The sequence below is a fragment of the Eschrichtius robustus genome, chromosome 15, assembly GCF_028021215.1.
Source record: "Eschrichtius robustus isolate mEscRob2 chromosome 15, mEscRob2.pri, whole genome shotgun sequence".
In the NCBI taxonomy this organism is placed as follows: domain Eukaryota; kingdom Metazoa; phylum Chordata; class Mammalia; order Artiodactyla; family Eschrichtiidae; genus Eschrichtius; species Eschrichtius robustus.
The window spans coordinates 26912918-26939983 of NC_090838.1; the positions used below are offsets into that span (position 1 = coordinate 26912918).

General features: G+C 40.0%; 1 protein-coding gene across 6 annotated transcripts in view; it reads left to right on the forward strand.

Annotated features, from left to right (window-relative positions):
- LTBP1 (latent transforming growth factor beta binding protein 1) overlaps positions 1-27066 on the forward strand; it is a 419491-nt gene that overhangs the window by 253441 nt on the left and 138984 nt on the right. For 4 of the 6 annotated variants that reach the window (XM_068564861.1, XM_068564863.1, XM_068564864.1 and 1 more), the window contains 4 exons: positions 11166-11288; positions 20161-20328; positions 23095-23319; positions 25480-25502. In XM_068564861.1, the coding sequence (XP_068420962.1) occupies positions 11166-11288; positions 20161-20328; positions 23095-23319; positions 25480-25502 (539 nt within the window). The remainder of the gene's footprint in view (positions 1-11165; positions 11289-20160; positions 20329-23094; positions 23320-25479; positions 25503-27066) is intronic. The other 2 variants (XM_068564862.1, XM_068564866.1) reach the window with 1 other exon arrangement.

Consider the following 27066-nt stretch of genomic DNA (forward strand, 5'->3'; position numbering starts at 1 on the left):
TGCATTCCTTTTGGGCACTCCTCCTGAGGCACTCCCCTTCTGTATCACCTCTTCTCCCTTCCCCTGTAAGTTAACAGTTACTTTACTAAAACAGTCATGTGTTTCTCACGCTTCTGGGGGCAGCTGGACAGTTCTGCTGACCCAGGCCGGGTATGGGTGATGTCGGCCAGCCTCAGTCTTGGGTCTGTGACCAGCTGATGGCTGCCTGGGGCTGGATGGTCCAGGATGGCTTCAGCAGGGATGGCTCAGCAATCTTCCACAAGGTGTCTTATCTAAAGCTTTTCAGGCCTAGGCTTGGGATTGACACACTGTCACTTCAGCTGTAACTGGTGGCTGAAGGAAGTCACAGGCCAGCCTGCATTCAAGGAGTGGGAAAATAGACTCTACTTGCTAGTGGGAGAAGTTACAAAGTCCCATAGACAAGGTCATGGATACAAAAAGAGGTAGAGAATTGGGGCGATTTTAGAAATCAGTCTGTAACACCTTGAAGATCTTTATTTGTATTACTGGGAGGTCACTTTACGTCTAAACTTATGAGGCCATGTTGAAAAAGTGTTGGTGAAAAAGGTCTGATAATATTAGAAATTATGTAGTTTATTATCTATTTAAATTTTTATTAGTAGTGTAACCTATATATAGAACAATGCACAAATCACAGGGAATTAGCTCAGTGAATATCACAAAGTGAACATAACTTTGTACTTATCACTCAAGTCAAGAAATAGAAGATCCCCTGCACCCCAGAATCCTCCCTCTGTCCCTTCTCAATTTTTACTTTCTCCCTCTTTTCCAGAAGTAATCACTGTCCCGACTATTATAAGCATAGATAAGTTGTCTTTTTAGGATCTTTCAAATTATCCAGTAAGTGTTTCGTGTCTGTCTTCTTTCACTTAGCAGCATGTGGCCAATATCATTTCTTTAATATTCAGGACTGTGACTAGTGACGTGATAGTATCCATTGATGTTTTCATTTAAAAGCTTTTCAGTGACTTTTCCCTTCCTTCAGCATGTTCTTCTGTGACTTCTTAGTTTATGCAACATTCGCTACAGTTAGTGTTTTCTCTAAAGTTCCCTTCAGTTCCATTAACAAAAGGGAATTTATTGCTCTGATATTTATTTCTTTCCAGGAGGAAATAAGCAATATGTATAGGAGACTAATGTGGGTATGAAAATGAAACTTAGAATCCACTGTTATCGCTACATATTTGGGAAATCGTAGTAGAAAATCAGTAGGCGTGAACTAAGACTGGAGTCAACCAGACTTGATAATTAAATTATTCAAAGTGCTTAAAATGTTTAAAATTCTTTTTATTTACCTATCAGATTCATCACAGCGCTCTGCTGTATTTAGTGATTTAATCCCAGAAACTGGGGGGGAGGGGTACTTAATGTGATGCTGAATCATGTTTTGCAGTCTCAATGACCAAGAGGCAATTGATATGTTTTACTGATTTGAAGGTGTTACTTTACTGTCCTAGGCATCCTCTTGGAACTCCTGCTTCTCTTTGTAGTCTAAATAGGCACAATATTTTGGGTAAGAATTTAAAGTTTTGATTTGGACCTGAGTATCATTTTAGCATTGAAAATCAGTTTGGGACCCATTCCCATCCATTGTAAAATCATCTTCTGGTGTGTCCTCTTACTATGCTCCTATCACTGGGATAGGATTCAAAAGGGAAATGTCTGCTTATTTTATTCACTTTTCTTCAGGAAAGACAGTGGTGAAGTGAGTCATTAGCACATTGTATTTTCCAATGGCTCTTTGACCTTCGTCTCTGGGGCTATAAAATCAATGGGAAGATGCCTGTTGTATCACGAGTCATGGAGAAAGCCCATAATAGATATGTTATTATGAATGTTTCAAGGAGAAATTAATGTACTGTCTATAGATTATAGTCGGAAATCCAAGACCGGCAGAGATGTGCATCTTCCATGTGTAGCACACATGTATTGAGAAATAAATACAGGCTGTTCTCTGGGCTCTGATAATTCTTCTATCATGTTACCCTGCAGACAGAAGGGTTGGAAGGCAGGGAGTTGTTCCCACGGTGGTTTGCTTCCTTTGAGTGAGTTCAGTGATTGAATCCACCCCATGCTAGATGATTATTTTATAAATGTGGGACAGTTACAGGTCATGAGGGGAGGCTACGGCTGCAGTAGGGCCTAGGTTGAAACAAATACCATCACAAAGAGACCCATATGATAGTTCCTGGGGCTGACCCAAGAGAGCAACATTTCACAAAATGTGCTCCACAGACCACTAGGTCAGCTCGATGTTAATAGGTGGTGTGTGAAAAAAGATTCCATGGCCAGAAGTGTGGAGAATACCAAGTTAAACAGAGAAAACCAAGAGTCCTCGCCAAAGAACTTCTCAGGGGGTCTTTCATGTGCAAATGTATATAGAATATGTAGCGTTTCTCAATCATATTCAGCCACAGAACTCTTCTTTTAGCAGAAGTCTCACAAAGTTTGTGTTTTATATAAAATACCTTGGGTAAAATTGCTCTTGAATGTTGATCTTCTAACATTTTTTTGTTGCCTTATCTCCTAAAATAATTTTGAAAAACTTAGGTGTACACACATTTTTAAGCCGATATCTGCATTTTTTTAAATCAAAAATTAAATGGGTGTAGTAGATTCATTTCCGGCATGTTTTATTAAATATGGGCTTTCAACATATTTTCATCAAAACCTTGGAGCTGTAGCATTGGCTTATTTAGTCTATGAATGATGTCTGCCGTCTAACCTAATTGGCAAAACCAGACCTTCTTATGAAATAAATCAGACTTATCCCTTTTCCTGTGACTGTCCCTCAGGAGGGGTATACTTGTGAATTGTTCATTCGTTTGGTGCCTTTGATAATTTCACATTGTAGGGCAGTGCACCTAGGGAGATTCCAGATGGGCAAGAGGGCGCCTTGAAGAGAAAGCAGACACTGAGTAAAGGAGAGAGGGAAAAGGAGATTGGCAAGTGTGTTGTTAGAGCACTTTTAGAGAAGGAAACACATGAAGGCTCAAGATCTAGGAATTGATTCCCTTAAATAAAAGTATCCCAGCATGGGCTTCCCTGGTGGCGCAGTGGTTAAGAATCCGCCTGCCAATGCAGGGGACACGGGTTTGAGCCCTGGTCTGGGAAGATCCCACATGCCGCGGAGCAACTAAGCCCGTGCGCCACAACTACTGAGCCTGCGCTCTAGAGCCCGCGAACCACAACTACTGAGCCTGTGTGCCACAACTACTGAAGCCTGCGCGCCTAGAGCCCATGCTCCGCAACAAGAGAAGCCACTGCAGTGAGAAGCCTGCTCACCGCAATGAAGAGTAGCCCCCGCTCGAAGCAACTAAAGAAAGCCCATGCGCAGCAACAAAGACCCAATGCAGCCAAAAAAAAAAAAAAAGTATCCAAGCATGTGTGTCCCCTGTGTCACTTGCCTTCAGGGGTGTGTGTTTCCCGGGGTGGGGGAGTTTTAAGAAATACATATGTCCTCTTAGAGAGTGAACTCCTCCTTTATCTAAATTAAGTGATCCCTGTTAAACAGACAAATGGTCTGTCTGGCTAGGAAAAATATTTACCTCAGAGGTGGTTTTTTTTTTTTCCTGCTTTCAACTGGAAGTCAAATTGCTGAATTGTGTGATGGAATTTCTGTCCATCAGCAAAAACTGAATAGACACAGCAGAATCTCCAAAACACTTCATATTTTCACACAGTATAAAGATCTGCATGTACTGTTCTCACCTTGTACCTAACTCCTGTTGGTTACTGGACATGCCTCATTTCCTGTATAAGCTTGTGTTACTAAAAAGGCAGTAAATTAGTACTCACTTTGTTAAACATACATACTTTCCTGTAGGAGCATAGATACATAAAAGTGTGTTTATTTCCCACAGGGTACTTATGCTAGTCATGATATATATTATGCAGTAAATGTCATACTTTATTTATTCCTTGGCATTTTCAACTCTGGCAACTTGCAGATTGTTTTGAAGTCAGGGTATTTAAGCTAGAAGCAACCTTGGGGAGTATCCGCGTTGCAGGAGAGGAAAGTGAGATCAAGAGAAAACAAATGACTTGCTCTAGGTGACATAATTTAGGATCCTAGTTACCAAACTAGGTCTGAATGAGAGATTTCTCCCGTTAGATTTCCCCATTCTCCCTTAACCCTTTTAAAAAATAAGAGCTTGGACAAAGTTATCTCTATAAAACTGCGAATAACTGTTGTGTTGCTCACCGTCCAAAATTGTTACAAAGTTCCAGTGAGAGAAGGTGTGCTGTACAAATACAAAGGAAGGTGATGAGGATCCTTGCCTCATAGTACTAGATCGTTGTTATCATTCTCTGGTGCTGAAATGCTAAGGCTGTGTTACATTAGGTTGTGTAAGGAGTCTCTTGTTATGCATATTTCCCAACGACTCTGTATTTTTATACTATCTGGGTAATGGATGCCCCAGCCTTCTGTTTCTTTTGTATTAGGTTGAACCATGTGACACTGCCAATATTCAACCATTTTAGATTTATAAGAAGAACAGTTTTGTATTATTGAACGTGATAAATGGCCAGAGGTTCATGGTAGGCTGTACTGGGCAGAGACACTCTATAAATGTTCTTAGTGAATGGAGAAGTGTGTAAATCTTCATATAAGCTGTAGCCTCCCTGTCCCTCCACCCTAGATTTTGCCTGCTCTAAAGGTATACACTGGGATGTATGAGTTTCTCCCTTCCCTTTTGCTTCGGCAAACTTCTAGACTCCCCAGCCCAGCAGCTCAGATGGAGATACGGGGTGGGGCGGGGTGGGGGTGGGGTGGGGCGGTGACTGGTTCTGAGTCAGCTCCTTCCGCCATTCATCTTGACCTTGTTCTTGAACTCAGTAAGCTGTGTTCTATGCAAGTGGTTACACCATTCTTTCAAAGGATAGAATTCCACAATTGTCCAGAGAAATTTGGTGGTCTGCAGAGGGAAAACAGTGAACAAATTCGTTTGTTTACCATTGGTTAGTGTTTTTAAACTAAGTACTACAATACTTTCAGTTTAATCAGAACACATTAAAGGAGACGGGCTGATCCTGTAAAATATGAGACTCCTGAAACACAATTATTTTTGTCAAATATAAGTAATTTATAAAAAATTATAATCAAGCTAGAAGTTTTATTTAATTTTAAATAAGAAAATAGCCTGAGGAATTGAAGCCTAAATAGAATTATAATTCATAATTAGCCGATCATGTTTCATATAATTGTTAAACTTTGGCCCGATAACGCCTTCTCTCGGCATAATCCTTAAACTTCTCATATCCAAAGAGCACACTTTCAGTCACCCCATGTTTTGTTCTTAATGCATTTGTGAATCTTTAATTTCCTTCAGTTTATTTATAAAGGTCTTAAAGAGCCTGACTACCTCAGAAAGTCATTTAGATAATTGCTCATGTTTCATATTAATTTCTGGGGTTCTAAATTTAAAAACACGGGGCATAAGTTTTTTGCCCTTTTTTTAAACACAAAGGATATAAACTATCTAGCCACCCACAGTCCTCTCAGGAACGAAGCAGGGGATGGAAGAATGAAGTGGCAAAAAATAAGAGAATTCCTATCCAATTTTTAGATTTCAAATTTGGCCTATTAGGAGTGAACAATTTATGAATGGAATGCTTTTTAAAGTTTTATTTGTGAGTGAGTTGTTGAAACCTGGAATATGATTTTTCACAGAAATAATGTCAGTGATTTTCAAATTTTCTTTACAAATGCCATCTTAGAAGTTCAGTTTTTGAAGCAGATGTAAAGGAACTGCCTTGCTTAAAAGAGGTGTGTAGGGTGCCCAGTCTCCAGGGACAGGTCCGCAGGTCGCAGTTAAGTCTGATGAATTACCTTAGCGCCCCGCTCAGACATGGTGATGCTAGGACTCTAGTCTTGCAGATCACAAACCACACACAGCCCCGAACTCAGCAATCTGGGGAACCTAGTCTGTTTTGCTTCTTGCTCAGGCCAAAGCACAGTCTCAGCGACAGCAGGAGACCATCCAGATGTAGACAGTATAGAGGCTGAGTTGAGTGAATGCAGCCCTTCAAGTCCCCTCATGGAGCAAGCACTCACCTCCACTCCATCATTCCTCAGACAACTTTACTTCAAGATCGTCCTTTCTGTACTTATAAACTCATATTTTCATCCCCTGTGTGTGAGTTTTTCAGTGAGGGCATTATTGACAATTTTCTTTGTCAAGGGGGACTAACCACACTTTGTTCATTTCCCTAGTGTCCACCCAGTGAGTGTTCCCCAGTCCTTGGAACAACCCGAAGTGTCCCATAGCTAAGCATACCCCACTTTGAGAATCAACTAAGAGGGAAGCAATTTTATTGACCTACAACATCCCTATAGGTATTTACATTGTAGGAGAGATTGCTTTTAGATCTAAATGGCTACTAAATATACGAAAAGGAAATACAGGTCAAAACCACAATGAGATAACACTACACTCCCGCTCGATGACTAAAATGAAAAAGACCGACAGTAATTTGTTGAGGATGTGGAGCAGTTGGTACTGGAAATGGAAACTGACATAAGCACTTTGGACAACTGTTTGACAATATTTATTGAAGTAAATAAACATGAGCCTTATTTAGTGACCCAGAAATTTTACTCCTAGATATATACCCAAGAGAAATGAGTGCCTAGGCCTACCAAAAGACATACATATAAGAATGTTCACAGGTGCATGGTTGGAAATAACCCCCCAAATGTCTCTCAACAGTAGAACAGATAAATTAACTTTGTACTCACACAAGAAAATGTAACAGAGCGATGAAAAATGAACTGTATGCAACAACATTGATGAATCTCTTAGGCATAACAAATTCAGACAGAAGAATATATACAATATGATTCCCTTTATATGAAGTTTAAGAACAGCTAAGACTAATCAACAATGATGGGAATCAGGATAGTAGTTACCTGTGGGGGCAAAGAGGTTGACTGGGAAGGGACATGAAGTGCCTTCTGAGGCACTGGGAATGTTCTAAGTCATGATCTGGGTGGTGGTTATACAGTATGTGTGCACACACGTGTATACACATATGTACTTGTATGTATACATGTATGTATATGCAAAAACCTCATATAGCTGTACACTTAAGATTGATATACTTAACTGGATGTAACTTTAAAAAGAAAACATCTTGGAAATTTAATTAATCTCTAATTTATGGTATTTTCTAGACTATGATAAAAATAAATTGAGGTGGTTGAAGGAAATGGGAGTTTTTCTGGAAGCTGTGAGAGTGTGTCCATGCTTCTGGGTTTCTGGAGCCAAAATTAGGGGAAGTGGTATTGCTAGTGTCACAAGCTGATTAGAATAGAGATGGTAGGAAAAGGGAAGGGAAAAGTTTTATGTGATTCCTCTTCTTCACTCTACTTCTTCCTGTCTGTAGCCATAGTATTTTTGTTTAAGCCTTAATTTCTGTCCTCCATTCCCATGGCATCATGGTCGAAGTGGTGGGCAATGTTGAGAGTCAAAGAGGGGACATAGGAAGAGAGCAAAAGGCAGTGGTTGTGTATCAGGTATCTATGCTTTGTTGGGGACAAACACCACCTTAACCTGCAGGGAGGTTAGCCAGCAGGGAGACTGGGATGGTACTGTCATAGAAACTTCCAGATAAGGGAAAATTCTGGGTCCCAAGAGGTAAACATGGAAGGTGTAATGGTACAGTCAATGAACAGGAGTAAAAGCCCCTCAGAGAAAGAGGAAGGCTGATGATCACACCCTAGTGGGAACATGAGGGGAAACAGTGGTCCAGCCTTTTTGACCACAACTAGCTGGTTACCCAAATTTGAGGTTTAAGTGGGGACATACAGTAGGGGCTTGGCTTGTACCACGTAAGCCCCAACTGGACTTGGCACTCTTCCTGGTCCTTCATGGTGGTTCTCTTAAAGAGAATGAGTTATAGGGGGATATTTTCAATTACATGCTGTGCATAAATGTGCGTTATAATACAACACACACTCTGATCAAAAGTAAGATGGGCAGGTGATGGACCATATGCTGGTCCAGGTGTCATCTAGCTATACCAGTTTCCAGCTGCATGCAAGCTGGAATGCTGTAGAATTTACACAACAAACATGGGTTGTCATTTGAATATCATTGAAAATGTCATATTGTCATGTGTCGGGTAAAATATGTCCATGTAGATATCTTTGGCTACGTAGAATATGAAATATAAGCAAATAGTGATTTATTGCAGGCTGCATTTGCCTTTTTATGTGACGATTCTGCTAGTAATGTTTTGCTACCATGGCGTTCAGTTTAATGTAGAAAATTAACATTTTAGGATCCTTAATAGAAGTTTTATTAGAATTAATGATTGAAAGAAGTAAATATAATTTCAAATGGAAACACTAATAGCCAAGTCTGTTAACTGTTAAGCTTCATAAGCTGAATAAAATAGTTGACTACTAATTTTTTTTTTACTTTTAACTTGTCACATTCTGTTTATTTTCAATTACCTTTGCAAATGACTCTATAATCTTTTTTAAGAAATTGCCACATTTTCGTCTCTCCTCTTCCAAATCATTTTGATTTCCCCTTGGGCCACTGACTTAGTCCATTGGGGCTGCTGTAACAAAATACCACCAGCTGGGTAGCTTAGAAACAGCAGGTATTTATTGCTCACATTTCTGGAGGCGGGTAAGTCCCAGATCAAGGCACCAGCATGGTCACCTTCTGGTGAGGGCCCTCTTCCGGTTACAGATGTCTCCATTGTGTCCTCAAATGGTGGAAGGGACTAGGGATCTCTCTGGAGCCCCTTTTATAAGGCAGTAATCCCATTCAGGAGGGTTCTTCCCTCATGACTGAAACACCCCGCAAGGGCCTCACCTACTAATACCGTCACCTTTGGGGAGGGTTAAGATTTCAACATATGAATCTGGCGGTGGGGTGGGGGGCACAAAACGTTGAGACCATAGCAATCACCACATGCAGATGACCTTGAGTCTCTGTTTCCAGCGATGCTTTCCTTTCACTTTATTCCTGAATCTGCTACTGTGGCTGGATATTTATACAATACTTGAATATCCCAGCATGACCTTCTAGTGTAAAACTTACCTCTTTTTTTTTTTGAACGTCTTTATTGGAGTATAATTGCTCCACAATGGTGTGTTAGTTTCTGCTTTATAACAAAGTGAATCAGCTATACATATACATACATCCCCATATCTCCTCCCTCTTGTGTCTCCCTCCCACCCTCCCTATCCCACCCCTCTAGGTGGTCACAAAGCACCAAGCTGATCTCCCTGTGCTATGCGGCTGCTTCCCACTAGCTATCGATTTTACATTTGGTAGTGTATATATGTCCATGCCACTCTCTCACTTCGTCCCAGCTTACCCTTCCCCCTCCTCGTGTCCTCAAGTCCATTCTCTACGTCTGCGTCTTTATTCCTGTCCTGCCCCTAGGTTCTTCAGAACCATTTTTCTTTTTTTTTAGATTCCATATATATGTGTTAGCATACGGTAGTTTGTTTTTCTCTTTCTGACTTACTTCACTCTGTATGACAGACTCTAGGTCCATCCACCTCACTACAAATAACTCAATTTCGTTTCTTTTTATGGCTGAGTAATATTCCATTGTATATATGTGCCACATCTTCTTTATCCATTCATCTGTCAATGGACACTTAGGTTGCTTCCACGTCCTGGCTATTGTAAATAGAGCTGCAGTGAACATTGTGGTACATGACTCTTTTTGAATTATGGTTTTCTCAGGGTACATGCCCAGTAGTGGGATTGCTGGGTTGTATGGTAGTTCTATTTTTAGTTTTTTAAGGAGCCTCCATCCTGTTCTCCATGGTGGCTGTATCAATTTACATTCCTACCAACAGTGCAAGAGGGTTCCCTTTTCTCCACACCCTCTCCAGCATTTATTGTTTGTAGATTTTTTGATGATGGCCATTCTGACTGGTGTGAGGTGATACCTCATTGTAGTTTTGATTTGCGTTTCTCTAATGATTAGTGATGTTGAGCATTCTTTCATGTGGAAAACTTATCTCTTCATCTGCCTTTTTCCTTCACAGAACTTTCTACAAAACCAATAGTGTCTTTTCCTCTTTGCTCAGATTAGAAGCCTCAAGGGCATCTTTGACCCTCTTCTAATCCAGTGCCCATGTTGGCCAGTCAAACACCAAACACCATGCATTGTCAGTTGTTCCTTCAAAAACAAACAAACAAAAAACAAAACTTCATTCCTTCTCTTCCTGATTATTCTCACTAACCTGGCTTGTCACCAGTCTCATACGTGCTTTATTCCTTCAGTGATCAAACTTTTAATCTCATCTCACCAAGCCATGTGCTGGCCAGATGTGTTTCCCTAGAGCCCGCCCTTGATTATATCTTCCTCCTGCTCACAAACCTTTCGTATATTTCCCTGTTTTCAATAAAATTGGATCCAAACCTAGCCTGGCTTTAACCAGCTCTTTTTCCAACTATTCACCTTCCTGAAACTTCTTTTCCAGCCAACGGTTTGACTCATGATTTCCTTCCTGATCCCTTTCCTTCTCCAGTCTCTGTCGCTCATGCTCTGATGTCCACCCATGTAGATCATTCACCCCTTCCTGCCCATCCATCTGGCTTCTCCCCCAATTCAACACCTGATGAAGTCTTACCTTCTTCTCCATGCTGCAGTCTCCCTTACCTCCACCTTCCTTTAGTAGCTCTTATTTGTCTATACAGGCAATTTCATAATTTAATTTCTTCAGGTTTATGACCTTTCTTCTGATTGTGATAACGATTTTCCCTGCTTTAATTTTTACATAGTTATAGGCACAACTAGACTATAAGTGTCTCCAGGGCGAGTCTTCGCCTTACCTGTATGCCCTATAATACTTAAAAAACACTAACACTAAAATATAAGCTCTGTGAAGGCTGGCATCTTTGGTCAGTTTTGTTCACTGGTAAGTCTCTAGTATCTAGCATAGAACCAGGTACATAGTAGGTGCATAGTAAATATTTGCTAAACTGTAGATGTTCAGTAAATGTTTGATTTGATTAAACTGGTGCTGCATTAAAAGTTGCTTGCATCTCTTACTTACTATAACTGAGAGGTGTTATAGTGATAAAGACAGGGAATGCAATTTACAGCCAGAATCTGTTCCATAGAGCTTGACTTCTCTTTCTAAAAGAATTGTTTCCCTGCAGATATTAATGAATGCCAACTACAGGGTGTGTGCCCTAATGGTGAGTGTTTGAATACCATGGGCAGCTATAGATGTACCTGCAAAATAGGATTTGGGCCAGATCCTACCTTCTCAAGTTGTGTTCGTAAGTAATGATCACTTTTTATTACTATTTTGCATCTGTTTTTTTTTGGGGGGGTGGGAACTGGGAAGTATCCAAAAGAAGGTAAATACTCAGCGGTCAACTGAATATTGTAAATATGCAGGAAAATGTCATTAAAATGACAGGAGGGAGGAGGCGGCCTGATATACTACAATAAATCTATGTTTATTTTAAAAATGCATTTTTATTGTGTTCAGAAAAAATGAGAGCTTAAACTTAAGGTAGAGAACAAGCACACAGAGGAATTATACTTATGCAAAGAAAACAGTTAATTAAAATTAGCATACCTAAGACATGAAAACAGATTTTTCCTTCATGAGTATTTTAAGCATTATTTAGGTGGAGTGAAACTTTGTCCCAGCTTCTGTCTTTAATTAGTCCAAATTCTGAGTCACTTCTGTCTGATTTAATGAGGTTTCACTGTACTTTCTTGGTTAGAAGAGTCTGGGAAATAGTTAGCAAGGCTCTGTGTTTCAGATTTTTTTATTCAGTTCTAATTTCAAATATTCTATTCTGTTGTCCTCAAAAACCACTGATATGTGTCCCTGAAGTTAAACTATTTTGCCTTACAAATCTGTCTCTAAGATTTTTTTTTTAACTTGTTAAGGATAAAAATCCTCCATCAAATCTTATGTTCTAATATTGATACAGAAAATGTAGTTTCTCCGAAAAGACACTCTTGCCACAAAACCTAATCCAGTGTAATCAATACAGATCACCTGACAATTAGAGATGTATGCATTTTAGATGTAAAGTGCTCAGACACAGAATTTTTTAAGACTGCCGTATTTTTAGGGTACTTGTGCCCATTATTACAAAGTAGGTAAATGCAACAGATTTTTCAAAGTCACATACGATTAAAGGTTAAACATTTTAAACTAATGCATGGCAGAAAACTGTCGAGATAATGTTAAGAGCAATCCTGCATTAATTTTTGTCTTGCTAGGTTTTTGTTTTTATTTACCTGTTTTTATAATGTGGCATTGGTATATGTTAAGTTGTATCTTTCTGGTCCCCAGTTTTAAATTTGTCATATCATCAAGGCATATTTTTCATGAAGGTACCATCGTTTGCTTTTAACTGTGCATCTCTAACTCTGTGCCCTAAGGTGATGGATAGACATGGTGAAATAAAGACAAATGTAATAAAATAAAAATGGCAATCTCATTCATTACTTTTAGATGAGTTTGTTGAGTGTTTTGGAACATTGTTACTAATTGCTACTATTTTCCTTTGAAACCTGTCAAATACAGATTAGGAAATTTTGCACATAAGTTCCTCCGTGTTCTTTCACAGGCAGTTCTGATCATAAAGCAGGCAGACACCTAATTATAGGGCTTTTTTTGGCGGGTGGTAAAATTAGACTGTAAAATTATGCTTGCATACAAGGTACACTTGAAAACTGATGCAAGGATTTGGAAATTTCAGGCCAAAAATCACATTGTTGACAATATCCAGATAATTTAGGGATAACTTCTGGCTGATTGGAATTACATGAGTAGAGTATTGTAAATACAGTTGTATAATTTAAGCATAAAAGATTTTTAGAGTTTGAATATAGAATTTGCTGTGAATATTTGTTTTTCCTTAAATAATTTGCTTTGTAGTCTGGTTAAAATTACTACATTGAACGTTGTAGATTAGGTACACTTAGAGGACTGGTCGCAAAGTGTTTTATTTGACTAGATCTGATGTCTAGAGCTAAGGGCAGACATCCAGGTTTTAATAAGATTGTAGAAACCTGCCAATGAGATATTTGAAACACACTCTCCTTAGCATTTATTTTCCCTGTCATTGCCCAGATAATACTGAACTTATTAAACAACCATCCATTCGTATTTGAAAAATAAATAATTCAGTTTTATGGTTCAGCTACAACAGCTGAAACGATAAGTATTAGGAGACGTTTGTTGCTAGTTAAATGTTCCCGTTTAGAGTCTGAAGTTAAAACCTGGGCTCTTTACCAGCGTTGAGTGGGCAGATTTATTTCTCTTTCCTCTGAATTTACCACATGTAATATCATAGAGATATGTAAAATCTTTCAGGATCTGTGACTTGGTTCAATCCAGTCTGATTTGTGGGTGAACCATATTTTGAAGAAGTTGATAGGGACGTCTGAAGAGCAAGAATGTCTTGAGAAAGAATGAGGGGAGAAGGTGATACTTACCAAGTAGGGGAAAAAAGTACTGGCAAGTTGGTGGTACCCTTGATAGTCATGGGGGAAGTAGCAGAAGGAGACCAGGGGTCACACATGCGCACACACGCATGCACAGACACACACACAGACGCACAAAGGCACTGAGCAAAGCTATCTATCATTTGGAGTAAATGCTCTTGCAAGATATAAAAACAGCCTTGGATAGACCGTGGAAGCAGATGGAGGAGATTGACCACGTTTGCTCAGGCAGCATGAATTTAGGGCACATCCAGGCCATAAAAGGTGTGGCTGACTCTGTGAACTCAGAGAAATGCACTTGGCAGTGGCCGAGGAGCAGTGGGAAGCTCTCCCTGTTCTCGAATACGCTGAGGTGAACACCCTGAGAATTCCTTGACTGCAGCCAAAGGTTGCAACCACTTCACTTTCTCTCCTTGCCCGCGCCCTGTCCTTGACTTAGCCAAGCTGAAAGAAGAAAGTAAGAGGGTTCTGGCGTTTGCTATCTCCGACCTCTGTGTCTGTGGATGAGGGCGCTGCTGCAGTAGCGTTCTCCAGACCTGCTCCTACCTCGCTGTGGGGAAAGGTGAAACTCCAGGATTTCTCAGAGCCAATCCAAGAAAAGTATAATAACCTGTGCAGTCAGAGTAGGAAAGCTTTCTGACTTTTTAAGCTGCAATTAATTTTCTTCAGAAATTCAAGAGCTCCAGGATGAATGCTGGGGAGGGTGTGTCCGCAGGTTCAAAGGGCCCAGGTAAAAGAATTTTGAGCCTGCATATTTGCTGTTTCATAATATTCTTGACCCATGGACTTGGTGCTCACTGACAGAAATAGAGGGTTAGAGAGGAGATGTGCTTCTGCCCTAACTCTGAAAATCATGAGATGCCGAACTCATCCCTTAGAAAAGCCAATCATGTTCATGAACATCATTTCTTTTTAGTTTCCGCAGCTTCCTTATGAGATATGAATTATTTTACACAATAGAAAACTGAAGCTAGGAGAGTTTAAGTAACTTTTCAAGATCATATAGCTTGTAAATGACATTTGAGGTTTAAAATTGGGTTTTGTGCCTCTAACTTTAGGATTCTAGATCAGGGATTGGCAAATCATAGCCCGTGGGCAAAATCTGTCCCACCGTCTGTTTTTGTAAATAGTTTTATTGGAACACAGCCATGTCCATTCATTTACATACCGTCTAAGGCTGCTTTCACGCTGCTGTGGCAGAGCTGAGAAGTTGAAACAGAGACCAAATGGGCCACAAAGCTTAAAATATTTATCTTGCCTTTCACAGAGAAAATTTGCTGATTTTTGGGCTAGATCAATGCCGTCCAATAGAACTTTCTGTGATGATAGACAGTGCAGATACAGAACATTTCTGATGTGATCGACACTAGTCACAAGTGGCTGGTGTGACTAAGGAATTGAATTTTAAATTGTACCTCATTTAAATTTTATCGAAGTAGTAGTATGTGGCTAGGGGCTAACAAATTGGATCTCATAGTTCTAGATCCTTTTTTTTTTTTTTTTTTTTTTTTATAAAGCTGATTGGGTAAATGACTGCTAGATCTCTCTAGCAGAGAGAGAAAAATGGGCTTTCCTTCTTGACTTGGTGGTTTTGTCCATGGTGACGTTGTTCTCCCCAGAAATGAGGCTGGGAGCCTCTGTGTCACCTCTGACTCTGTCATCTCCTTTGGTCTCCAAGAAAGTCATTAGATCTTCATAATCGATTTTCTGCCTTTTCCTTTCTTCCCACCTCCTCTGTGGCTGTCTCAGCTTAGGCTCCTAGTTTTCCTCACTTAGTAGTCTCACAGCATCATGGCCTTGAGGTTGTACAGACAGATCTGTGCCAACTGTTAGCTCCCATATAAAAGCAGTAACAACCAAAACCGTGACAGTAATGTAGTAATCTTTACTGTGTACTTACTAAGTGCCAGGCACTGTGATAAGTACTTTATATGGATTATCAAATAAAATACTTACAAGATTTCTATGAAGCTTGTAGTGTTGTTCTTCCTATTTTAGAAATGAAGAAGTTGAGGCACAGAGAGTTTAAGGATCTTTCCAAAAGTCACACAGCCTATAAGCGGTAGAGCCCAAATTTGAAACTCAACTTGTCTCACTCCACAAGCTGAGCCTTTAATCAGGAAGAGGAAACTGGTCTAAATTGACAGGAGCAAGTCATCTATTTAAGCGGAGCCACTATTTAGTCTCGCTGTAAAATGCTGGTCTGACTCTGCAATGGCCTCAGAATCATTGTTTTTTTTTTAAATTTTGGTTCTCGCAGAATTTATTTTTAATAACCCGTTTCCTGAAAAGGGTGCCTGTGGGCTCTTACTTCCCTAGGAAAGTCATCTGTCACTCCTTCTAACAGTGTTACTTGCTCCCCACACCTGCATCCCAGCACTCATCCCATTGGGACTTTAAGCTTTAATGGCATGAAACTCTAAGGCGGAATTTCATCCAAGAAGTGAATAAGTATATTGGAGGTGTTTGGGGGACGTGGGGAGTGAAAACAAACTAGTAGGAGAGGCTAGCTTATATGCTGTCTCCTCAAGTCTTCTCTGTTTTTCAGCTTCTTCCAAGTACCAGGTTAATTTATATCTGCTTAATAATATTTACATTTATGTTTGAATTGATAAGAGCAGCATGGCTTTGAAAGTATAATCAGAGTTGGTTGTACGACCCTATAATTAAGTACAAGTTGGTTAATACGTTATTGGGGAGCCCAAATGTGAGAACCATAGCATCTTACCTTCTTACGGTGGTTTGTTATGGAATCACCGTCAGCATTGGATATATGGTGAAGATTCAATACTATACTTGGGTATAGAGCTGTATGTTTATTTCTTTGGAAGATTTTTCCCATGTCTGTCGCCAGGAGCAAAAGATTTGTTTTCCTGACTGACTGATGTGGCATTTCTAGTAGGGTTTATGCTTCTGAAATGTTTTTCCCTCTATACAGAGTACCTGAATCTGTGCACCTGAATCTTAGCAACACATCCTACAAAAAATACAATCTGCAAAACCCGTATTTCAGGGTACCTACATATATGAACCTACCAGCACGCTTTGTAATTCCTCCTCATTACTCTGTCCCATTCCCATTTCCACCAATTCTTTAGCAATCTTTGGGCAATATTGATTTTTTTTTTAGTATAGTGTAAATCCTTATGATGCAATAGACTATATAATCATGTTTATTATATTTTAAATAATAAATGTAGTATACTAATGAATTAGCCTTTACAACCAGCCTTTCAATCTGTGGTTAAAGATACTCAGACAGTAGAAACACCAATCATGCATCATTCTAGGTAGCATATTGTTCCTGGGTTTATGTATCATGTTGAATGTGAAAATGCTAGAGGTGTTTAATGAAATAAGTAAATTGCCATATAAGTAATTTGAAATGATAAAAGAATAACAGGTGACTTAGGCATTAAAATAGAGGCCATTTTAAAGGGCACATCCTGTTAGAAATCTGAGGGAGGCATAAATTAACACTTTTTGATCCACATAATTGTAGAGCAAAGAAAATTTAAATCATAGGAGCATTAGTAAAATTTAGGTATGTAAGCCAGACCTTTCCAATGGCTTCCTCCTGGGATTTCTTCCATCTTTGAAGGAGCAGATTTTTTTATTAGTTAATGGTTTATTCTTATGTGTGCTTGGGGCAAAGCACAATGTTTAGTTGCAACATGGTCTGATGTTCCCTGACACACCAACAGCTGAGTTTTGATGACTCTGTGAGCCAATGATTCTTATTCCCCTAAAGACCCCCACTTGAAGTGTGTTGGAAGCTGTCATGAAAAAAGAAAAACACCAGTACCCTAGCACTTAGGGAGAATCTCTGGGTTAGGAAATGATGCAAGGACAAAAACCTATAAAACAGAGACCTTTCAGGAGAAGATGTTTAGGAGGAATTAGCTTGTTTGACTTCTGTCATTATTCTCCACATGATAAAATGCCTAAAATTTTGCTTCTTCTGTGTGTGTGTGTGCGCCACGCATGGAGCCTGAACCAGAGACTTGCTTTAATGAACAAGCAATCTCTTATAATTCACTTACACACAAATACACATACTAATCCCTTAAAAACTGAATTGTTGATTTGGAGTTTGGGGTTAATCTGGGCGGTAGGCCTGATATGTTACTTTAAAGTAGAGTCCTTGGATAGAGGAGCAGAGTAAGTGTCACAGGGATGGTGCCTAAGGTAGTATCACTACCCTGGATATGAGGGCGAGGTGGATACCAGGGAGCGAGCGTGGACAAGTCAGCGCAAGGGGCCAACGTCACCGTCTGCCAATGTCCAGGGTTTGGGGAAACTCTCTGCTCTGCTTTAAAAGGCCCTTGTTCTTGGGATCTAGAACTAACCTTAATGCGATTAGTGTTATAACTAATCCCTACCACGTGTAAAATAGGCTCTTGTGAGTTGACCTGATGTTGTTTCTATGGAAATATGTGTTGTGAATTCCAAACACTTTGGTTGGAGAAGAAATTTTGGAGCAAAATCCTTGGTGAGCTGATTATCCTAGGACTATGTATATGTTCTTAAGATTATACAACTTACATATAGAGACAGACACACACCCATATGCTATATAAGTGATGGTCAGTCATTCCAGAAACTTATCCTTTTGGGGGTAATAACCATACTCTTAAGTTTGTGACCTTTAATCTTTCATAGCTGACTTGCACAGACTCCAGAAAGTGAGTAGGAGAAGGGAGAGGAAAATACTCAAACTTCTCCCTTTTACCACATTTTTAGTAGTCTTGGGCAAACCTGGCCTTATTGGAGGAACTAAGTTTTGAAGCCTTAGGAAGGTCTCCTCTGCTCCACCCTCCAACTCACCTATATCCTTTTTTCGACTGTTTTCACTTTGTTGAAATTCTACCACTACAGCAGTGATCAAGTCGTGTACAAATGCCCTTGAGAGGATGGAGATACCTGCTTTTATTAATAAGGCAGGCTGACGTGTATCTTGTGTCTACTCTGAACCACACTTTTAGCATATGATATTTTGAGTCTATACATTGAGCTTGTCACCTGTAAGTGAGGGAGTTACTGAGGCTCAGCCAGTGTATTAGTTAACATTCTCTCCAGAGAAATGGAGCCAATAGCGTGGGTGGATGAGAAGGGATTTTTAAGGAATTGGCTCACATGAATGTGGAGGTTGGCAAGCCCCAATCTGCAGGGTAGGCTGGCAGCCTGGAGGTCCTGGGAACAGCTAATGTTGCAGCCAGAGTCTGAAGGCTGTCTGCTGGCAAAATTCCTTCTTCCTCTGGGGAGATCAGTCTCTTTTTCTCCTAAGGCCTTCAGCTGCTTGGATAAGGCGCACCCACATCCTGGAGAGTCATCTGCTTGACTCAAAATCTACTAATTTAAATGTTAATCTCATGTGAAAAATACCTTCACATCAACATTCAGACCTGTCTTTGACAAGCTGTCTAGGTTCCGTGGCCCAGTCAAGTTGACACATAAACCATTGCAGCCAGTCAAAGTGACTTCCGTAGGTTATATTGCTGGCAAGTGGTAGACCCACCATGTGAGCCCAGGTCTGTCTGGCTCTAAAAACCCTTCCTCTCTTCACTGTGCTGTAGTGCTTTCATTGAATCAGGTTGTTTCTTGTAGCAGAGATGTCAGTCGTTTCGTGGGAATGAAAATTTAGCTCTGAGCGGGAAAGGAAGGTGATTTGGAAGTGCCAGGTGCTAGAGGAATTGGGTAAGGGAAAGGCAAATTGGGAAAAGCTCATTCGGACGGTGATGCAGTAGAGAAGAGCTTTTGTTGACATGGGGAATGAACAGAGAGGTGACCATCAAGCTTGATCTATTCAGCAGTGTTGACTTGGCCTGGAACTGGCTCTGCAGAACATTCTCCATGCACATTTACTCTAGAAAATGATCTTCGTGAAGGCAGGGACGTGTCTTTCTTATTCTCATATTTGCCCTACGTGCCCAGTAGCTGTTAGATTAATGAAGTCTCATCTACTAAATTTATAGAAGAAGAATCAGAATGAGAACTTAGGTATTGGATGACTGTGGGCTGATGTGCTTTTGCGATGTTTCCTGAGGGGTTGAGGATGTCATCTGTTCCTTCTCTGGTGTGCTGTCTGGCTGGACCGGGGGCCTTGTGTGGCATTGCCAGTCAGAAGCTGTCCTCTGCCTCCCATTTGCTGGTCGCTGGCCTAGGATGAGACCAGATAGGGCCCTGCGGGCTCTCACGGTCCTCCAAGCAAGAAGAGTGATAGCTGATTTGTAGTATCTACTATGTTCAGTTCCTGATTTTCCATGATACCTGGCTGTTTACCAAATTCTGCCCTAGAACTACCTCTCTTATGGCTAAATACAAGACAACAAATGAGGTAGTGATTTTGATAATTAGGTTTTATAGTTAGGTTTATTTGGGCAGGTTTATTTTGGTTGAAATTATTTGTTCTCACTCATGCACACACAGTTGATTTTCAACACTTACTAAAGTGGAAGAAGGGACCAGACAGAGACAGGGACATTTGATGTCCTGACTCTAAAACTCATTTGGTCAACTGACCCTAAATCAAGAAGGGTAGTGCCCTACATCTAGACAGATTTATTCTGAAGTATGACTTCTAATCCAAACTTTTAGGTTCATTTTACTATTATGTGAAATGTCGAACTGGTTTTTGTCGTTTCTTGGGTGACGTCAGGCCTTATCTCTCTGCTTCAGCGGATACCCCTGTGATCTCTGAGGAGAAAGGGCCCTGTTACCGACTTGTCAGTTCCGGAAGGCAGTGTATGCACCCTCTGTCTGTTCATCTCACCAGGCAGCTCTGCTGTTGTAGTGTGGGCAAGGCCTGGGGCCCACACTGTGAGAAATGTCCCCTTCCAGGCACAGGTAAGACATGCCCCGCTGTGTGCTCACATTCATTCCCGGCCGCACAAGCACACAGGATGATTTGGGCAGCTTGGGTTATTTGTGGTTTCTGACTTCAAAATTAGTTATTAATAATGCGATGTGTTTTTATCCCTTTTGTAAAAACCATGAACATACGAGGTTGAGTCAGTGGAAAAAATTACATGCAAAGAGCTTTTCCCATTTGTGTGTAACATTAGATTTCCTTTTGGATGTTAAGAAAAGCCATTGCGTTTTATCCCTAGCTTCTAGGGCCCTAAGTCTGATGTTTGAAAGTGTGGAGAGACCAGAAGGCTCTGTTGGACTTGCACTTTCCTGATGATTGCTCACCGCCTGCACAGCAACTAGACCTGGTGCAGGTTAACGCTTTCACTCGTGTATTGAACAGGCGCCTCTCAGGTCCTGTTAAGAACATTGTGCTTGATTCCTCCAGTTGGAAATGGAGGAAATTATATTCACTATGAATATAATTGATCGAATTTATGCTATGAAGATTAATAACTCAAGGGCAGATCCTGCCAAAGCTCCCATGAACTTCTGGGTGGGAGCTGAATATTAAGAAGTGATGATTCTTTATCCTTCAGTTGAGTACATAATGGCCTAATGCCCTGAAAGCATAAATTTATCTAAGTGCCTTGCTTATACCAGGGAGTCACCAACTTCTCAAGCAGGGTCAAGTAGAGTTAAAGAGAAGAGAAAGAAATATACCTGCAAATACTGGGCATGATATTATCAAAAAAAGAGTGGCCCCAATTTCACTGGCATGGGGTAGGCATAAAAAAAGTCTACTCAGTTTCTTGTTCCATAACGTGCTTCCCACATAGGGAAGTGTATTAACTCTCACAGGGCCATTTAATGTCTTAAGCCTGTAACTTGCACTGTTGCAGACAAGTTTTAAATATAAATTTAACTATCGTGAGCCACATTTGTTGACGGCTAGGATCAGAAAGAACTGGTAAAGCAGAGAGACAGTATAGTGTTGATGGTAGTTTGGTTTACTGGGTAAATTGACACATCTCCAGAAGGCCCTAGTATCCTCCTGTGGGATCTGATCCTCTCAGTATTAAAAAGTAATAATCAATTAAATTCATGATCTTGATAATTCACAGACCCACTTTAAGTTCAGTTTGGATAGCTTTTGTAACCCTTACATGAAGCATACATCAAGAAGGTAAATGTAACACTGGAAGACTTTTCCATAAAGCGCAGTAACTTAAGTTTGAAAATAATATTAAAGATAAAATTTTGGCACTTAACCAGTTTTTAGATGTATGGTGATTTTCATAAGAGTAATGTTTAGTTCATTCATGCTTCAAATATTTGATAGAAAAACATTTTTGCTAGAAACATCTATTCTTCCACATGAAAACTGTATTTCATAGTTAAGCATAAAAATGAGGTTCTACCATTTAATGTGTGATCCTTAGAAAAACAAATTTTACCATGTTTTAAGGAGTATTTGGGGGTTTTATTTTTACCGAGAGCTAATTTTAGGTCCAGAACATTCAAGAGGAGATCTCTTGTTCAGTGGAAGTGAAAAGTGACTTATTTTACTTTCAGTTTTAAAAGTAGAAATAAAAACGTTGACCATGAGCTCCTTGGTGTCTGCATTTGGTAACTTGCCTCCAGCGCTGACACCAGAGGGCTTAGGTGGATTGTTCCTCCTCGGGCCACACACTGCCTTGCCGCTCTTGTCTTTCCCCTTGACTCATTCCTGGCGATTATGCGATGGAGGCTAGCAAATCACAGGTCCCCAGTCAACCTTTTTTTTTTCTTTTTTTAAAGCATACGAAACCACCTTCCTGGCGGGAATAGCAGTTCCGGGGCATAGAATATTTCCTAGCCCTCAGGATAATTCGACCAGTTGGTCATGGTCAGGCTTCTGCTCATTTGTCATCCCTCTCCTTGGAAATACCTACATTCTAACTTGGCGTGTCCTTTTTTCCTTTATTTCTACCCGTCATCTCTTTAGCATGTGTATTTCGCTGGGTTCCTTTGCACCATCCTGAGAATCTCTCTTCAAAGCCACTTGCCCTGTTTCAATCCTTCTTAACCAGCCTCCCCATATCAGCTGATAATCTCCATCCTGGCTGAGTCCTTTGGTTTCTTCAACTGGAAACCAATTAGGATGATTTCAGCACCTCATTTCCCTCAATAGTGATTTCTTTTTCTTTTTTTTAACCTTCTTGCTAGTCATTTAACTTAGATGTTACTGAGTTCCTGGTTCATAACTAGTGAAATTAGACCAAAGCAAGAGGGAACAGTCTGATTTTTGCTGATATTACACTCCCCCTGAGATATATATAATATATATAGTATGTTCTGTACCTAAAAATCTAATGTATTACATATATTTTATGTGTGTAATACATGATGTGATATAGAATATTAAATAGAAAATATGATATGTATGCTATCTCCTAATTTGTAGCTGACATATGTAATATATATAAAATATGTGCTCTTCAAATGCTATATATGCTATATATATATATATATATATATAATTCTGATTGGGTAGGATAAGGAATTAACAGATGGAGAAATGTTTAGTAAAAGAAAGGGTTGGGTTTTTCTGTAAATATGCAAGTTTGACAGAAATTCAAGCATTTTGCATCTGTTTTTGAAGTTTTTAAATGTAACTATATTAGTGATGATTTATTAAGAGATATTCATCATGCTGTTTTCCTCTGTATAAGTTTGCACTTTTAGATTTTTAAAAGGAATATTTTCCCATCCCAAATCTAGCTGCTTTTAAGGAAATCTGTCCTGGTGGAATGGGTTATACGGTATCTGGCGTTCATAGACGCAGGCCAATCCATCACCATGTAGGTAAAGGACCTGTATTTGTCAAGCCAAAGAACACTCAACCTGTTGCTAAAAGTACTCCTCCACCTCTCCCAGCCAAGGAAGAGCCAGTGGAGGCCCTGACCTTCTCCCGGGAACAGGGGCCAGGAGCGGCGGAGCCAGAAGGTAAGAGTGGAAATGGATCGCGGACCTAGCCATCTGTCTGTGGGTCTTTGCTTTGGTTTCCCCGCTTATAACCTCTAGAACAGGGGTTTTCAGCCTCGGCACTATTGACAATTTGGGGTGGATAGTTCTTTGATGTGAGGGGCTGCTCTGTGCATTGTAGTATGTTTAGCAACATCGCTGGCCTCTAACCTCTAGAAGCCAGTAGCACCCTCCCCTTCCCAGTTGCTACAGCCAAAAAGGTGTCCAAGTATCACTAAGTGTCCCCTGAGGGCAGAATTACCCCTGGTTGAGAACCACTGCTGCAGAGTAGTATGTACCTAGCAGGTGGCAGTATTCCACGGTCATCTCAGGACATTGTCTTGTGTTTGGGAGCTACTTTTTCTTGGTGTTTATTCCTGGAGAGTGATTCACATTTTTCAGGGAGTAGCCTGAATTCATTTCTGTGTCTACAGGGCCATTTAGTAAATATGTATTTACTTTAAAAAATGGAATCCATAGACTTAAAAAAGTTAAAGCGTCAACTGAGCGTCCATGAAATAGAGTCTCACAGGCAGTCAGGGATAAGGGGAAGCAAAATGAAGAAAGACAGGATCAATGAAAGAGATCTTGGAGATCACCTAGTGAAGTCTTTTAATTTACATTTTGAGAAACGAAGACTTAGAGCAACTGACTTGCCGATGTCATACAAAGAGTACGTGATATGACCAAGGAGCACATTTTTCCGAGGAAGTGCTTAAGGCCGCCTACTCCAGAGGGAGACTAGAGACAATGGGCTTTGACTCTCTGGTTCAGAAAGAGGGATTATCTATCTCCGTCTCTCCATAGAAACCAGCATGTTCAATACTTTGAATATCTTTGTCACCACAAAAGTGCTCACCCCAGATGGGAGGAACAAAAATCTTAGCATTGTGTGGAATAGGTATTGGCTTTAATAAAGCTCCTGTTGGCCTTTCACACTTGATTCTTAGGTCAGAATTCAAGGTATCCATTTATGGGTTTTGTGAGGAGAGAAGGTGCCCAGGTTAGTGAGGCGCTGGGAGCTTGGCAAGGAAGAGAGGTCTCTTTTCAGGGCTCTGAACCTCTGTGTGTTCTAGCCTATTTTATTCCCCTCTCTCACTTGCTGCATTTCTCCTTGGTTAGGCAGACGAGGTAGGACCTCACCTAGAATTGACAGTGCTGGCCAGTTTGCTCCTGTGCACTTGGCCAGATGTTTGCACCTCCTCTGCCTTGGCACAAGCAGGAGGAAATGGGCTGTGGTCCAGATTCTTCCTCGAGTTTCTTGGTGGTGGGTTAGACAGGATAGAAGGTTAGTTGACTTTTTCTAGCCACAAGAACATTGCAGCAGTGGTAACAATCTGGTGCCCTGATTGGTTTTACAAGTTAATGCATCTACCTTTATACTAATGTTTATAGAGACGTTGACTCATGAGAAAAATCCTTGTGATTATTGATCTAAGGCTTAAGGACTAATTCTACATACTGATTTTTGAAAAGTGTTTCAAAATAGAAAGGCATAATCACTCCCGCCACCACCCTATAATAATGTCGATGATGGTGTAATCTGTGATTTGTTCAACATACTGATGCTAATCTCTCATTGGATCTTGCTGGCTTGTGAATTTTTTCATGATCTTGTTAGCATATCTTCCTGAAAATGCTCACAGGGCTTCATTAAAGATCACTATGCACTAAGAATGCAGCACCCTTTCTTTGGTCTTATTGAAATAGGGCGTTCTTTTTTAACAGTGACATCAGAAAGCATTTCAAACATTATTTATTATGTTAAGGATAAGTATAATGAATATGTTTGTTTTCCAAGGTGTGGGAAGTTCTACAAAATTGAGATTAGGCATGAAACAATGTACCAGGAAGTGTTGCCTCCTTTAACTTTTTTAGTTAGCAAGTGAGTTGGAAAGAACCTCATCACATCTGCTACCTGATCTCCTGTAATTGAGGAATGACATAGCACAGATACTTTTCCCCTGTCAGTCGTGTAAAATTCTCCAAAATGGTAGATGACCATAATTCTGCATTTGATTTAGTTTGATTCCTAATCCTGTTGGAGACATACTGAACTTTTGTTGCTTTTTAGAAAATGAAATATTATGTAGTGGACTGTCTTAAATTGTACTAATGTCCTTCTTTCTTTTTTGATTTTAGTGGCAACTGTACCTCCTGAGAAGGTAATTTATTCATTGTTTGCAAGTCGTCTTTTGTTACCTTCAAAATGACTTTCTTCTAGGTTATGTGTGATTTTTTAAGACTTAAATACAGTAACATGTCTATTATGCATTATTTGGTTTAAGGAAATATAGCATTCATTCATTCAATAAATATTTATTGAGCACCTATTGTATAACTGGCACTACTCTGAATGTTAGGAAAACAGTAGAGAACAAATCAGACAAAACTCCTTGTTCTCATGGAACTTAAATCTAGGGAGAAGAAAACGATAGGACTGATGGGAATCAGGGGCTTAAACGAAATTCAAGGAGTCAGTTCATGGCCTGGACCATCTATGGAAAGAAAGGTTCTGACATGTTTATGTAATTGTGTATTCTCAGAGTGCATATATATACTGAGTGATGTACTTCTTAATTCAACTAATACTTGACGTGCGTGTTTGAGTTAAATTGGAGTAGGAGCAGAGCTTACCCTTGAAGTTTATAATCAAATGCTGGGATATTGCTTCTTTAAAATTTTAGAGAAATTTTAATCTATCTTTTTTTGGCACCAGAAGAAGGCTATGAATTGTGAGATTTATCAGTAGAAAATACTGGCATTTGCTGGAGCTCTGTCCTATTTATGTAATATTGTTCCTTGTCTGAATATTTCTTTATTGGTAACATGAAAATTAGGTAATTATTAAATGTTTATACATTTGTGTAGTGTTCATTCAGTTGGCAAGAATGCAGTAATTATTAGGATTTAGATGGGGCATATACATATGTGAATTATTATAAATAGTTTTTTAAATCTTTAGCTTATAAACAGGGGGATAAAATAACATAACTGTTAAAAGTGCTGAAAGAATACAGAAAAAAGGAACGATTTTAGACTGATAGCATCCAATAAGGAAAAATGTTACATTATATTGACCCCAAAAGAAGTACAACAGATATGCATATTTTACATGCATATTTGCAGCTCTTGGGTAGCATTTCCAAAGATCAGTGATGTACAGTAGTTTGCAGTTTTGTTGATTTTGAATTTCATTCTGGTTGATGAGTGGGAGGAATCCTTTAGCCCATGAGTGGGCCAGCCAGCTCCCTGACAACGTCATCTTATCTGATTTTGTTCTCCTCTGTTTATGATTGAGTTTATGGTAACTCTCATAAAGGATCTGAAACAGGGCCTGAGAATTTGCTTGTGTACTTTTCCTGCAGTTTATTTGGAGAGGAGGCAGTGGGGAAAATGCAACCATAGGCTTTGCGGTCTTGACTCTTTGCAGAGGTCTCACGATATTAAAGATTGATGAAGAGAAAGCAGGGTGGTCCCTTGATGGGAAATTACGTGCGCTTAGGTGCAGTGGAGGGAGGGGACAGCAAGAGGTCAGTTAGGGGAGCAGGAGAGACTCTGTTAGAAAGAGAACTTGGTGGGGGGGACGCTGCTTTGGAAGGCTTGGAACACCAAATTGCAGTTGTGGTCGGTGGGGAAATACCCTCCTCCTCAACTGGACCGTACATGTCTAAGTGGAGAAGTGACATTGGTTAGGAAGTAGGAAGTCGGCCGCCCCATGCTGCTGGG